Source organism: Canis lupus, chromosome 5 (assembly GCF_011100685.1).
Source record: "Canis lupus familiaris isolate Mischka breed German Shepherd chromosome 5, alternate assembly UU_Cfam_GSD_1.0, whole genome shotgun sequence".
Taxonomy (NCBI): Eukaryota; Metazoa; Chordata; class Mammalia; order Carnivora; family Canidae; genus Canis; species Canis lupus.
This window is the reverse complement of record NC_049226.1, coordinates 75,273,768-75,290,286: the sequence shown is the minus strand read 5'-3', so window position 1 is coordinate 75,290,286 and position 16,519 is coordinate 75,273,768. Positions and strand designations below refer to the sequence as shown.

At 38.7% G+C, this 16,519-nt stretch overlaps 1 protein-coding gene across 1 annotated transcript in view; it reads left to right on the top strand.

Annotated features, from left to right (window-relative positions):
• CNTNAP4 (contactin associated protein family member 4) overlaps window positions 1-16,519 on the top strand; it is a 241,176-nt gene that overhangs the window by 33,833 nt on the left and 190,824 nt on the right. Inside the window, exon 2 of the mRNA XM_038538261.1 lies at window positions 430-540. Coding sequence (XP_038394189.1) covers window positions 430-540 — 111 coding nt within the window. The remainder of the gene's footprint in view (window positions 1-429; window positions 541-16,519) is intronic.

The following is a 16,519-nucleotide window of genomic DNA, read 5'->3' as shown; positions in this document are numbered from 1 at the left end:
AATCATATGCTGTTTTCCACATACTTCCCACAGGTAATGTTTCTCTTTATGTGTCTTTTGGGAACCATAATTTCTTAATTTTAATATAGTTTAATTTGTTCATCTTTCCTTATATGCATTTATTTATAAATTTGGTATACTGATAAAATATTTCTTGTTTCTTGCTTAGGTAAACCTTTTTTCAACCTCAAGATATTATATTATTTTATAATATCTGTGAAATTTTTCTTCCCTATTTTCATATTCTCATGTCTTTAAAGTTCTTTTTCTTTTCTTACTGAACTTATTAGACCTCTAATAGAAAATTGCGTATAAGCAGTGGGCATATTGGTAGAGATCTTAGTATTTTGTTTTGTTTGTTTGATCTATTGAATCCAAGAAAGCTGTTAGCACTGTACTAACCTGAATGTGGATTTCCCCTTTTGGCAGATGATTGTGATGAGCCTCTGGTGTCTACCTTGTCTCAGGCATCATTCAGCAGTTCATCTGAACTTTCTAGCAGTCATGGTGCTGGATTTGCAAGGCTAAATCGAAGAGATGGTAAGTCTGCTTTTTTCCTTCAGATTGGTTCATGATGAATCTCATTAATTTTCCATTTTCTTGTAAGAAAATCATTATAAGGGATATGTTATAAAAGGAAGTATGTGTTTCAGTCAGCAAATGGCTGGAACTCATGGGAACTGTATGACCTGCAGGCCTGATTCTGGAATGGCAAAGGGTCATTTCCCATTTTAAAATCCTGTATCATCATTTCAACACCTAAACCACCAAATTCCTTCAGCATGGTGAGCTTTATATTTCTTTTATAAAATAAACCTTTCTAGTACAATCTATAGTCCTTCTGTATACTGTAGCCAGGACAATTTAATTGACCCTCTACTTCAGGTTAAACAGGAAGCTTGCAAGAAGTAATTTCCAAACATGTTAATTATTTAAAAATAAGAATCCCTCAGTTTGTTTAATTCTCAATGTCGATGACATGATTTTCTCCTGTGGAGGAAAGGGAACTTAATAAGTTTCGTGCTCCTTTAGGAATCCTCTGTTCATATTGTTGACAATCTCTTAGGTAGGTTGTGTTTGATTGCTTGAATATGTTTAAAGGAAAGTGCAGATAATTAAAAGACAACTTGCTATTGAAGTAAGAGAGAGTTTCAAAACTGTGCGCGCTTAGAAACAGCATCACCGTGGCCCCTTTCCATAATATGCTGAGGCAGAAGCCATCTGCACTTACATTCTATGGAAAGAGGCTTGGCAATCCTAACACAGAAAACATTTTTAGCAACCATGAGAAAATAGACACCGACATCATATATTATTGAAACCGTGATTTGCTCATTTATTATCCCCTTCTCGCATGCCATATGTCAGCCACTTCTTCTCATTTTTCTCCTTGATGTTATCCTCAGTGCCGTTATAATGCTTGAACACAATGAACATTGGACATAACAAATACATCATATGTGTGTGTGTGTCTGTGTTTTGCCATCTGGTACACATGATAAATATCTATCACTTTAGCATGATTTTAAATTTAAGTGTATTTTAAAATGTTATCTCCTATTATTTGAGACAGTCACTTTTATGTGTTTCTGAGCGTGAAAGCATCATGGCAGAGCAAGCACAGAGGTCCTTGTATTGCATGAGGAATTTGAGGAGCCTTGAATGGATTTGTGTAGATTAGCGCTCATCTGTTACTTTTATTTGCCTTGTAGTGAGGGTTATTTGTCACACTGGACTCTTTTTCCCTATTTGCAATTCTGAATTCTTTGCTGACCAGAGGCAAGTGAGCTCTTCTAGCCCCTCTGCTGACCAGTCCAGCTCCTACAGGAATACTTGACATCCCAACACTGATCTTACAATGAGATTTCCATCTTATCCTCCCTTTCAAAGTAAGTCAGGGTTTTACATCTACCACTGCTCTATTTGAGTAACAAGAGCTTTCCTAGGATCTGGCCTATAGAAGGATAGAACATTTAATTTAACTATTTTTCTTTATTTCATTTGCTGAGATTCAATAAATCACCCAAAATGTATATGTTATTAATTGGATCAAATCATATTTTACATTAATTTATAGACCATCAGAAGTCTCCATCAGTGAGACTCATTTTCATTCTTAATTCATTTCTATGGCTCTTGGTGAACCACAGTATCAAACTTCATGAATCTCATTTGCATGTTAATGAAATGGAGAAACAAAACAGGATCATTTTAATTATCTTTTGCTGGTTGTCAACCTACTTGATTACATTTTTTCTTTTTTATTTAGCTTTTCTTTTTTCTTTCCTCATAATTACATTGAGTGTTTACAAAGGAGTGTCAGATTTTGAGTGATTTATTAAAGGCTGTATATTATTTCTACTATCAACTTTCCTTGTAGTATATTTAGATCAGGCTGTAGAAAGGTGTTTAATCAAGTCAGGAGGTGATGTATAAATAAACCAAATCAACAAATAAAGGTCTCAGTATCCCAGAAACACAGATAGAGCGACCTCTTTCCTGTGGAATCTAGAAAACTTAGAGCCAAAGAACAGACAAACAAGAAACAAAGAATCAAGCTTATCCAGCTGCAGTTCTCCATCCGTGAGATAAATGCAACCATGACTTTAACTGTGAAAATAATGAGGCCCCGTGGTGGGAGAAGGAGACCAGGAAAAGATACTTTTGAACATAATGAGTCTACCAGGAGGGAGGAAGAAAAATGAACATTTTTTTAAGGCATATTAATTTAATTTTGTCACTTGAGTGCTGTTGTCGGTTGAGTTGTGTCCTCCAGAAGGATATATCCAAGTTCTAACCCTGATACCTATGGATGTGACTCTATTAGGACATAGGTCTCTGCAGTGTGATCAAGTTAAGGTCATATGGAATGAGGTCATACTGGCTTAGGGCAAGCTCCAGATCAGGCCTTCCAAAGAGAGTAAGATTTGGAGACACACAGAGACAGAAGAGACCAAGAGAAGAAGGCCATGTGGAAATGCAAGATGTAGAAATGGAAGCAGAAATTGGAATGATCTGGCTATAAACCAAGAAATGTCTGTATTACTAGCAACTGCCAGAGTCTAGGAGGAGGCAGGGAAGGAGTCTTCCCTAAAGTCTCCAGAGGGAGGCACATGGACCTGCTGATACTTTGATTTTGGACTTCCAGCCTCCAAAACTGTGAGAGAATAAGTTCTGTTGTTTTAAGCTGCTTAGTTAGTGGTAGTAGCCACTGGGAAGCTAGGACAAGTGCCTTTGAGTAAATGACTTGTTTTCCATACTTTTGTACTGGATGCCTCTCAATTTGAACCTGAAAGATGTCATAGTTCGGAGAAGTGTAGTGCAAATGTAATGGTAAACAACATAGATCAACAAAAACCCATCACTGCAAATACTAGCTACATAGAAGAATTCAGTCTTTCTCTGCCTTTATATAATACCATATTGTTGCAGTTTCAGTGTAGTTTGAATTATGATGGGCAACTAAAGTTACTGTTGTCTATGCCAAGTTCAAACAGGCTCTAGTGCGTCATTTGATAGTCCAGTGTGTTCTTAGGACAGAATATAAGGAAGCCACATATGTAGAACTGTTGTTCATGCTGCAATGTAATCCAAATGAAAGGTTTTATTTTCATGTACTTGGGAAACCTAGGAAATGGGTTATTGCAAACTGATATACTTGTGTGTACACGTAAAATAATAAAGGAATAAATAGAGTTATTATACACAAATATTTTTTATTTTAGCAAAATAAAATACTTAAACGTATGAGTGCAAACATATATATATATATATATGTACATGTGTCTATTTATATAGCAGATTGCTTCCGTAAGTGAAAAAAACTGTAAGTTTTCTCTCATCTATTCTGTAAGATCAAAATATATCCTATTTTGCTAGAAAGTAGAATGTTTGTCTCTATTTTCCCACTGTTTTTTTAACTGCAGCTAAATCCTTCTATTCTAAATGCTTACAGAGCAATGTTTTCCCCGTGCCTGTAGCATTTGCTATTAAAATCAAACATCTATCTGTAGAGAAATTAGCATATTTGGTTAATTGACTGAGAGAACTCCCATTTTCGGGTGTACTTCTAATGAGAATAATTATGATATTCTATACAGAATTATTTGATGATTTTTACTGCCCTGAATCATTGTGCTTGTTCCCATACAACTATGATGCCTAAATTAAAACCCAAAAGATAAATCCCCAAGGTATACATGATGCATGTCAGTGCTTAAGAGGACAGATGAGGTGAATGTTTCCTGCTGTTAAACATATTGCATAAAATCTCTTATAATTATCACATTTAAAAAATGATAACATTAATGCACTTAATAACCAATACTTTCTTTATGAGGGAAAGAGTAAGAGATGAATGTTGCACAGCACTGGAAAAACTCCCCTTCTTTAGAAAGAGGAGCCTCTTTGGCACAATGAGTATGGGTCAGGAGTGTACCTGAGGGGTCCCCAGGACCAGAGATGGGGTGGGCAAGCTTCCTGACTGAGAATACGAATTTGGTGCATTGGGGATGGCCTTTTCTTGTCTGTGTGAGAGAACAAAAGATGCCAGCAGTTTATTTGCTTCTGTATCACCTGCCTCCCCATTACACCTGGAAACTGACATGCCCTTGGCACCTGAATAATTATCTAAATTGCAAGGGGCATACCCCTTCCTGCTGATTCAGGCTGTGAGTACATGACTTCTTACCAGCTCTGCCTGGTTTTTCTGTCTCCTGCCCTAATTTATCTCCAGGATTAGGAGATGTACAGTTCTTAACCGTGAGATGAGAGTGCTTAAACCCAGCTAAATCCCTGAATAGTCAGATTCCTGAGAGTTACTCCTGTAGTCCCAGAACACAAGCATCCCCAACACACTTGAACCTTAGCTAACCTACTCTCTCTCATACTCTCTCTCTTTTCAGTGGACCATAAAATTTTAGGTGAAAGCAGACAGTTCCATATTAGACCAATTCATCATTCTTGGATTTAAATCACTGCTACCTCTTACTCTTTTTAAGGATGGAAAAAATATTTAAACACTGTGCTTTAATTTCATCATTTTCTTTCTTTTAAAGATTTATTTATTTATTTGAGAGACAGTACATGTGTGTGCATGGGGGGGGGCGGGGGGGCAGAGGGAAAGAGAGAGAATCTTAAGCAGACTCCTGGCTAAGCTTGAAGCCTGTTGAGGGCTCCACATGGGGCTTGATCCTACCACGTTGAGATGGACCTGAGCCGAAACCAAAAGTTGGATGCTTAACCAACCGCACCATACAGATATCCCTTTAATTTCCTGATTTTCTATTTGAAGAATAGGGATAGTACTGAAATGGTATTGGCTTTATTAAAAATGATCTTGGCTCCGGTATGACCATGAGAAAAGCACGGTCCCAAGAGAAAGGTAAACAGTTTCAAAGTGTGTCCTGCTAATTAACCATATTTTAGTAAACCTCACAGGACCAAATGTATACATTACAAAAGAATCTCCAGGAATTCAGGCTTCTATACAACACTGGTAGTAAGAGCTGATTTCTTCATGATTAATTATAGTTATATTTTTTATGTTCATTATTAGCTTGAAGTAAAGATAAAACATTCTCCTATATCCTTAGTCAAAGTCTGTGAACTAGGATGATCTGATGGTTTTACTTAAAATATTTTACTTTTTTAGCAATTGGGAATTGGATTATGAAGTTAAAAAAGAACTTCCAAAGAGATTAACATTTTGATCAAGGTTTGGAAAATGAAGTTCTAGATCAATTTTATGATCTGTGGTATGTCATCTGTGCTTATAGATTATATTTTGTATGCTGGCCTTGAGAAGATAGAACAAAAATGAGTCAAGATTTACATCTTATTTCTCACCATATCTATATCCTATGTTCATTAAGGCAGAGGAGAGTTTGCTGTCATTTCTGTGATTAATATGGAATTGTTTATACTCTTCTATTGACCGTTCACTAGACTTAACAACAGAGGTGATTGTCCACCTGGCTGTTTGACTCTCTGTTTACTTTGCATGTTGCCCTCCCTTCTGGGCCCCTAAGGATATGTCCCATTCTTTTCTCATCTCTCCTGCTAGCATCATGGTCTTCTATCTTCCTTTTCTTATCTTTGTCTGCCCTGTAGCACACTTCCTTCAGCTCCAGATCAATCTGATAATGTAATCCAAGTGAATATACCAAGTAGCCATTCCTAAGCAATTTTTAGTGATAAAAAAATCTGGTTTTGGCAACACAAAAACTAGATTGTAGTACTAAATTGTGAGCTGCCTTGGGGAAATAAAATGATCTCTTGTTCTCTTTTCCTATAAAAGAAAGGGGTTGAATTTGAGGATCTCTAAACTCTATGACAATACACTCTTTTTATTCATATGATTCTATAGGTGATATCTTTTCTTTCTGACTCATTGTGATAATGGAGATCTTTTCAAAGCATGTGAGAAAGTGAAATTGAAGGCCCTTCAATAAGAGAGTAAGTAGGATATGTTAAGGCAGATTGTTCTTCTCTGTCCCCTCAAATGAGAAGACATAGAATGCTCCTGGCTTAGGAAATGTCTTAAGCTGCCATAAAATCTAAGAATTCAACTTGCATATATGATCCTACTGAAATTGTGATATAGTGGCTCAAATTTGGTCAATTAAAATGCATTCATAAAATTTAAAATGATCATTAATACATAATGTACCTTTCTTTATGTATATATAATATTTTTCACAGTGCTGAGTAGGAAAATTTAACATGTAGGTACAGAGAAAACTGTGAGTTAAGAAATCATGTGGTGTGTTAGGTGGAATCTCCCAGAAGCACACCCTGGGCAATGATGAGGTGCCAGTAGTTTATTAGGGAATAGCTCCCAGGAGAAAATAGTAAAAGGAACTGAGGGAGAAAGCAGGGTGAGGAAAGGGAGGAAACCAAACACAAGTCAAGTCCCATACACAGACTGGTCTCCCAAGAAAACTTGGGATGATCACATTGTACCTAAGATGTTGTCCTACCTCATGGTAAAGGAACTGAGTCTGGCCAGGTGGCTGAGTGTATGATCAATTTAGAAAAGTTAGTTAATGCCTTAGGCAGCTTGGGCTGCTGCAACAAAATACCATAGACTGGAGGTTTTCAGTGCTAGACATTTATTTCCTGCAGTTCTGGTACTAGGAAGTGAGATCAAGATGGTGGCAGATTCAGTTCCTGGTAAGAGCCTGCCTTAGCTAGTAGACGGCCACCTTCTTACTGTGTGCTCACGTGACCTTTCCTTAATGTGTTTATCTGGAGAGTGCAATCTCTCCGTCTTTTTCTTCTTAAAAGGGCACTAATACCACCATGAGGGTCCCACTCTCAAGACCTATTCTAAACCTGAATACTTTTAAAGGCACCAAATATCATCACATTGAGGGGTAGGGCTTCAACTATGAATTTTGGAGAGACACATTTAGTCTGTAATAGCTACATTTCTATAAACTAGTAAACCATCCAGAAAGTGTTAACTGCTTGAGGATATCGGATAAAAACCCAAGATAGGCCTTCAGGGGCAAAGATCCTGGAGAGAAAGGAAATCACATATAGTGAGCCTGACATTTTATGCTCCAAGTAACAGAGCTTCAAAATATATAAAGAAAAATGGACAGAAACAATAGGAGAAACAGACAATACAAATTGAAACTCAAAACAGAGTGAAGGGGTTTTTAACTGTGCTCTCTCTGTATCTTATTGAAGAAATAGGCAAAAAGCAGTGAAAATACAGAGGATTTTAACAGCAAAGTTAACAAATTTGACAAAATATGTCAACTATGTAATTTATATTTATATAATGGGCAGGTTGTATGAAACCCTGCCTCCAACAACTAAAGAATACATACTCTTATCCAGTGTACCTTAGGATATTTACTTAAGCTTATTCTGGGCCATAAAAATTGTTTAAACAAATCTCAAAGGAGATTTAAATCCTACAGAATAAGTCCCTTGGATATAGTTGAATAAAGCAGAAATCAATAATTAGGAAAAACTTAAAAACCTAGAAGGGTGTGGAATTTAATTAATATACTTTCCAAAAAGAAATCTCAATGGAAATTAGGGTATATTTTAATTCAATGATAACCAAATACCATAGGTCAAAATTTTGATGTGGCTTTGTCCAAGCTGGTAGGCTTCCTTGCACATATTACAAAAGAAGGTGGGCTAAATATTAATGATCCATCCATTGCCTACTTCTTCACTTTCCCAAGAAATTCTTAAGAAGTGACAGATTAAACAAAGGAAAAGGAAAGGAAAAAAGGACATTAATTAGTGAAATAGAAAACATGCAATACAATCAATAAGACAAAAATAAGAGGATATTTCAACAAACTTTCTGCTAATAATGGTGAAAATTTAAATGAATTTAAAAAATTATTTAAAAAAACACATCTTAAAAAAAGTTGTACCCAGGAAATAAAGTGTAAAATTTAAATATCCCTCTGTCTGTTAAAGATAGTGAATCCATAATTCACACGCTCCAACAGAGAAAACTCCAGGCTAAAATGCCTTCATACGTGAATTCTCCCAGAAACTTTTAAGGAAGATAAAACTCTAATCTTCCACATTCTTTTCCAGAGGACAGAAAAAAAAGTCAAAATACTTCCCAACTCATTCTGTGAGGCCAGCATAACCTTGATACCAAACCCTGTCAAGGACAAACAAGAAAGGCAAATTAAAAGCCACTCTCTCTAATGAATATAAATGCAAAATACTCCAAACAAATGTTAGCATATATGTGTGGAGGGCCTGGGACTGAACTTCAGAATGAGAATGCACCCTCTTAGCTGGAAGGCACTTGTGCTCTGCAAGCATGGTGGATTGCAAAACCAAAGAAACAGTGAAAGCAGAGGCCTGGAGCCTTCCAGTCTGATACCATCCTGAGCATCTTCCCTAGGAGAGGATAGTGCAGAAGTGTGAGTAGAAAACCATCTTTTTTTTTTCTTTTTTTGTATACACTCGTATTAGAAACTGTGGTCATTAAAGTGTGCTGTAATCTGTTGGACACTTCTTGGGTGACACTTACATCCTTTCAGCGACACCTTTCTCTAGCCAGTGAGGTAAGGAGCAGGTTCAGCTTCCAGCAGGTGTAATGACCTGTGGGATTGTACCACTGACTGAAGCTTCCTGCCCGTGGTTCTCTGGATGCTCCCAGTGAATCCATGGGGCATCATAATTGTGATGGTGGAGTATGGAGAGTAGTACCTGCCTTGAAGGCTAACCCTGACCAATAGAGGACAAAAAATAAAAAAATAAAAAAATAAAAAGGATGGATAAAATCCTCCTGCTTTGTCCTCCGGGTGGAAAATTCTGAGATGCAACTCAATAAGGCTGCTCAGAAGTGTTAAACTTCTCATTTATTCCTACATTGTTTTTCTGATTTTGTTTAGTAGTCTGTGTTGTCTTGTATCTCACTGAGTTTCTTTCTGATAATTATTTTGAACTCTTTGTTAGGTAATTTGTAGATCTTCATTTCTTTGGGGTCAGTTGCTGGAAGTTATTACTGTCCTTTGGTGGTATCATGTCTGCCTGGCTTTTTGTGGTCTGTATAACCTTGCATTGTTGTCTGCATTTGAAGGAGCATCAAGGGACAGGTCCCTGGGCAGGCAGGATTGGTCCCAGACTGTGTCTGAGAGGGCCTGGAACCGATTCAAATGGCTGCGTCAGGGTCCACAGCTTGGACCAAGGTCTGCAGGCCTGCTTTCAAGGACATGGAAGAACTTGTCTCCTGCCAGACCTCTGGGTGGGCAGGATGACTCCAGGACTGGAGGGGCTAGGGTCACGGGTCCGTCTGAGGGTTCAGTAGGGTCAAAGTAGGCAGGCCCTACCTGTGGAGTTGTGAGTATGAGACTGCTCCCATACTGCAGCTGAGAGGGCTTAGAAGGGGGAGCAGGACCCCTTCAAGATCCACAGTCAGACCATGAGATTTGAGGGCTGACCTCTGGGGAGCAGGCCCCTGAACCACTGCTTCCTGATCTGGCAGTGAGGGGCTGGCCCAGTCCCCACGCGGGCAGAACAGCTCCTGGAGCAGCTGGGAGGGGCCAGAGCCCCTTTCCAGAGCTGTTGCAGGATCTTCTTCCTGATGGAAATTGGAGGGCCTGCCTTCAGGGGTACGGTCAGGCGTGTCTCTTGTAGGACCCGGGGTGGGACTCCAGTGAGACCCGAGAGCAGAATTGCTTTGGCCTGGGACTGGGTCCCTGAGCTCCCACAAAGGTTCTTTTGTCCTTGGATGGCCACTAGATTATTGTTGCTAGGGCGCAGGGCGAGGCGGGCATGGGGGTATGAGCAGGAGACCTCAGCTTCTGCCGCCTTGTGGACACCACGTCATATAGTCTGTATCAGTCTGTCATTATCATCGTCTGTCTGTCTAATGATATGTAATTTAAAACCTATTCTCATAAATTATCTCGTTTGATTTTTAACTATAAGCCTTTTGAAGGCTGCCCTGCAGATGTAATTCCATGAGAAAGGATGTGGAAAAACTACATGACTTTGTAAGGATTTCTCTGTTTCTTCTCAAATAGGACTTTATATCAAAGATTTTCTCCCTCAGTGGGAATTGTCAGGTCAGGTCCTTAAAGGTCTAATAATTTAAGTAGAAAGTTAGGCCCAAATCCTATTTAAATGATTTGAGGATTGTTATTTTTCTTACATCTTTTTTACCTTTAAAAAAAGGTGGCCATGTAGTGGATATTAACAATAGAAAATAAAAGGGACACATGTAAGATGGGCTATATAATTGGCCACATAAAATGTAACTGATTTAATAGACTATATAAAAATATCTGACCATATAAAAATGAGAAACAGGATCAGGGACTCTGTGCCAAAATGAGAATGTTTATGTGGGTTTTTCCAAAGCCTCTTCCTTGACCTTGGCATTGTGCATGCCCTCCTACAACGAGCTGGTCCACCGCCAGGGCTCAGGAGGAGGCCTAGTACAGACAATCTCACATTTGTGCTGGAGGAGAAACATGTTTAACAATCTCCTTTCTTGTATTTTCAACTGCCTGGTGCAATTTTCCAGTTGCCGACGAGATGTCTTGTCTTTACAAAAAAAGCTCAACATATCTTAAGTTACATATATTACCTCCCAACCAGCTTCTGCTTGTAATTATTTTTCTTTTCTGGTTCCTGGTGGTTATCTTAATCACCATGGCTTAACATTCTTAGAATCGCCTTGTATCTCTCTCTTGATCCCTCTTCCTGAAAATGATAAATTCTATGTGTAGGTACATGGTTTGCAATCTCTCTTATAACGCTTTTTTTTTTTTTTTTTTTTTTTAGTTTCCATTACTACTACCCTACTGCAATTTTTGGATTTCTAACCAAGGTTATTTTAATAGACCCATAACTGCTCATGCAATTTTGAGGCTTTCCTCAATAAAAATAAATTTTGAGTGCAGTTGTGACCTTGTTTTTTTGTCTGTTAAAGATTTTTCAACCTCACCTTCATCACATGTATGGATGTTTCTGAATGTGCTTTCTAAAGTCCAGCTAATATTCTGCAGCAGTTGAGCAGATAATTTGGTAGTTTTAAGGAAGGAAGAATAAAAAATATTCATAAACTTCTTCAAGTTAAACAGTAAGATAACCTATGAATTGTCTACCATTTACTAACAGAGTATAATTTCTCTTAACTAGCCCATCTTTACTTAATTGGTGTGCTTTTATATTTGTTCTGCAAATCTAATTATTTAAATAAACCTAATAATACCACATGATATTAATTCTGTGATCAACACAGACACATAAAGGGCACATTGATCCATAAAATTATAAGTGGAATTAAAAAAGCAAGAATATATAAGGAGTGGCCATGATTTTAGTATAAAGTATAACACACAAGCTGGCATATGTGAATATTTGAATGTGGTGATTTCATACAAGCATCTAAATAAGGAAAGCACTGGATAGACAGAACAAGGAAGTTGGACCTAGTAGGCAAAAGACTTTAAATCAACTCTCTTAAGTGCTCAAAGAGCCAAAAGAAATAAGGAGAATAATGTCTCAACAAATAGAGAATATCAATAGAGAGTTACAAATTATAACCAGGAAATAAACTAGTGTTTCTAATGTGAATGTTATGACTTTTTTTCTGAAATGGAAAAGAACAGGACTACATATGCATCCAAGGTGCACTCCTTATAGCAAAAACTCATTATTGATATGTTGGGGAGCAAAGTAGAATAAGCTGTCTGCAAAATTCCTCTATCAAAAGACACTATCAAAACCTATATTTTTTTTAGTGGCTCTGAAGGTGGAAGAGTAACTATTATGAGGAAATGCTAGCAGCCTCCTGCTTTCTTCGATGTAAGAACTACTTTGATTTCTGAGTTTTAATCCTGCTTCTCCCTTTATTTTTTTTTAATTTTTTTATTTTATTTTTTTTTGCTTCTCCCTTTATAAGAGCAAAAACCCTCATCAGTCTTTCAGTCTGGTTAGCCTTGGTGACCCATACTGTGGAAGAAAACACTTTCTCTCCTGTTCAGGTTCATCTGGTGTGCATGTTACAGGCTGGAGTGTGCGCTGGATAGACGGGAGGGGCTTCATTCACGGCAGGTGGTTGGCAGACAGGAAGAGGTCTCCATTGTTACAGTCTTACCAGACTGTTTGCAGGGAAGTGGTGAGTAGGGAGGCCTTTTCACTGTATTGTGCAAGCAAGTGGGCAATAGTTTCTGCTTTTCTGCATTAAAGCACACTGGTTAATGTTGGGAAAGGTGAGCACATAAATTACTGTAATGAAGGAAGACATAAAAACATTCTTAATGGCAATAATAATTCCTTCAGAGGTAATTCTGCATGGGGGATGGTTTGGGGAGCAGAAATGGATATGACCTCCCCACCTGCCCTTCCTTTATCTCTCCTTTCCCAGCTCAGAGAGGCGCATTGTCACCCAAGGCTTAAGGAAAGGGGGTCACTGTACAGCTTGGGAACAAAGCTAAGTGGATACCTTTGAGGTCTACGATATAAAAGATATGAAGGAGAAATGAACAGCCTAAAGGAATCCCTTTTCCCTGTATCCCACTGAGAGGAAGAGAGAAGGAAGGTTTGGAAAAGTAGGAAGAGGGTTGGACATGAGCAAGCAAGTGTGAAGACTCACTCTCCCCTAAAGTCCTGCATCAGATTAAGTCCACAGTGGGAAACATCACAGAGCCCTTCATTCCCATTCAGGTGCCTGTATGTGAAAGCTGTGTGTAGAGTGGGTGATGGAGGGGAGCCTGCCCACCCCAGGACAAGTCACCAGATTGCCCTGTTGCTGCATTGTAGACAGGGTAGTGTGATAGAGACCCCACAGCAGCTCCAGATGGCATAAGAGCAGAACCAAGGGCTCCTGTGGGCACCAAGAACGAATGCAGGAGGTAGGGAGTGGAGGGGTTGGTGTGGGCAAAGGGTCGCACCTGCAATGGGAGGAGGAATATCCAAATGCTGTGATAAAGCACGTCCCAACCAACTCTTAGCAGGTCATGACGGAGCAGAGAGGAAACTTTGTACGTGTAGAAGACGAGAAACTAGTCTTCCTGTCTCCTGCTCCCAGAGCTGGCAGGAAGGGACACAGACACCTGCAAGTATTTTGAAGCTGAAGGTGACAGAAATAAAATTCTGAATTGACTGAGTAATCCGTGAACTGGACTGAGTTCCTCAGAAATGATTAGATTGATTTTCTACATTAGACAGAATAGAAACTCAAGAGAGAAAATTAGATTGAGTTAGGGAAAAAATGCATTTTTCATACCTGAGGCTGTAACTGAGAAATTCATAACTGCAATATGATTCTAGCTGTATTGCTCAAGTAGCTTATCTGAGCTGTGGTCAATAACCTGCTGGCTTGTGGGAGCCCACAGTCAGCAGCTCTTCCCAACCTAGCGTTACCAAGTTGGGAGCTTGAAATCTGCCACTGGGGGAGCATTTACACCACAGGAATTGACAAATGCTATGAAGCAGGGGTTTCTCCCCTGTACCCTCCCAGAGAACAACAGATTAAACACTACGGCATACCACTTACCTGAACTTATCTCTTAAGAGTCAAAATATAATGATCTTGGGGAAAAAATAGTAGAATTTCTTTCACAAATTAGACTGCAATGCAAAAGACCCTAACTAAGTGTTTGATGTGTTCCCGGTACGTGATTGTTTGTTGCTTAAAAAAAATATATCTGTATCTATATATGTATATTCACAATGCATGTATAAGTTCTTTTTTAAAAAACATATTTATTGATATTTATTGATTTGAGAGAAAGAGATAGCAAGAGTGGGAGGGGCAGAGAAAGAGGGAGAGAAAATCTTTTTTTTTTTTTTGTATATTTTTTTATTGGAGTTCGATATGCCAACATATAACACCCAGTGCTCATCCCGTCAAGGGCCCCCTTCAGTTCCCATCACCCAGTCGCCCCATCCCCCTGCCCACCTCCCCTTGTTTGTTTCTCAGAGTTGGGAGTCTCTCATGCTCTGTCACCCTCACTAATGTTTCCCACTCATTTTCTCTCCTTTCTCCTTTAATCCTTTTCACTATTTTTTATATTCCCTAAATGGATGAGACCATATAATGTTTGTCCTTCTCCAATTGACTTACTTCACTCAGCATAATACCCTCTAGGTCCATCCATGTTGAAGCAAATGGGGGCTATTCATCATTTCTAATGGCTGAGTAATAGTCCATTGTATGCATAGACCACATCTTGTTTATCCATTCATCTTTCGATGGACACCGAGGCTCCTTCCACAGTGTGGCTATTGTGGACATTGCTGCTAGAAACATTGGGGTGTAGGTGTCTCAGTTTTTTACTGCATCTGTATCTTTGGGGTAAATCTCCAGTAGTGCAATTGCTGGGTCGTAGGGTAGCTCTATTTTTAACTCTTTGAGGAACCTCCTCACACAGTTTTCCAGAGTGGCTGCACCAGTTCACATTCCCACCAACAGTTAGCAGTTCACATTCCCAACCAAGAGGGTCCCCCTTTCTCCACATCCTCTCCAGCATTTGTTAATTTTCACCTGTCTTGTTAATTTTCACCATAGAGAGAGAATCTTAAGCAGGCTCCATACCCAGTGGGGAGCCTGATCTGGGGCTTGATCCCATGACCCTGAGAATCATGACCTGAGCTGAAACCAAGAGTCAGGCGCTTAACCAACTGAGCCACCTAGGCACCCCTGCACATAGGAGTTCTTTAGCATAGTTTTAAAAACTTGTTTCTAGAACCACATACAACACGTCAGTGTATTAAGAATGTATATATCCCGTTGAAACATTCAAACTTCCAGCTTTTGGGGTTGGAAATGTTGGTTGACATACTATTTGATTTTATGCTAAAAGGAGAACAGCTCTCCATTCAGTGTCTATCTTTCATCAAAATATCCAGAAATCTGACAGAGCTACAAAATCTTGTCTTTCTCAGTGATCTAAGAATATGAGTTAAAATGTTTTACTGAATAAATATCAAGAGTGAGAACTTAAAGCAACTGGCTATGTAAGTGGCTCAAACAGATTAAACTATCCATCATAAGTTGGGTATAGTTTGGTAAAAGATTACAAATAATACCTTCTTATAGAACAGTGTGAATAAGTCTGCATATTGTTAGTGATCTTAAATATTGTTTATTCTATACATTTAAATTTGTAGATTGTCTTTTTTGATACTAATTTATCTAAAGTTGGTGATCCACACATGTACCCAACATAAAACACACGCTAAGTGGTCCTTAGATGCTGAAAGTTTGACAGTTGTTTTCTTAGTTTTGAATGAAAGATTTTCTGCAATCTGGCTCCACTTTCTTTTCCTGCCTTAATGACCACTGCCCTCTCCCTGCCCTCTCTCTCCCCTCAGTCCAATTACTGCCATTCTGAAAAATGTGCCTTACATCTGTCTGCCCTCATATCAATCCTCTGCTTGGAAGGCTCCAACCCTTCATTTCGACCTTTCAAAATCCTACCCTAGAACCTAAATGGAATGTTTCTGTTTCCCTAATCACTCGGCCAGCAACACTCTCTAGATCCTAAACTTCTTTAGTATATGTCCTGTTTCAGTTTCTTATGTAGTATACGTCACTTGTCCATGTGTCAACTTAACTGTTTCTAAAAAGACAAACTTCCTGGAGGTGGAAGCCATAGCATCTGTGATGAAGAAAACTTTCCCAAGTCAACAGTGTTCAGGGCTTTGCCTGATATTGGGTCTGTGACCTTTCACAAGTGACTACCTCCCTTTGTCTCCATCTCTTCATGTCCAAATTAGGAAAAATAGTAGTTTCCGTCTCATGGGTTTATTGTAAGAATCAAATGAGTCAGGACAGGGAAGCACATTGTGGAACACAAGGGCAACTTCTATTTATAACTAGTGATCCAGAGTCATTCTTGGAATTTCTTTTGACCATTTATGCACTAACGGATATAGTGATCACATTTGGTTCACTAATTGTGAGTGTTAGTGGTGGGGTGATTAGAGAAATATTGATAATTCTTTGTATATACTAACTTTCTCAGGAAAGTTTGTGTGTGGTCTAGTACTGAAAACCATAAGTAGTCTATGT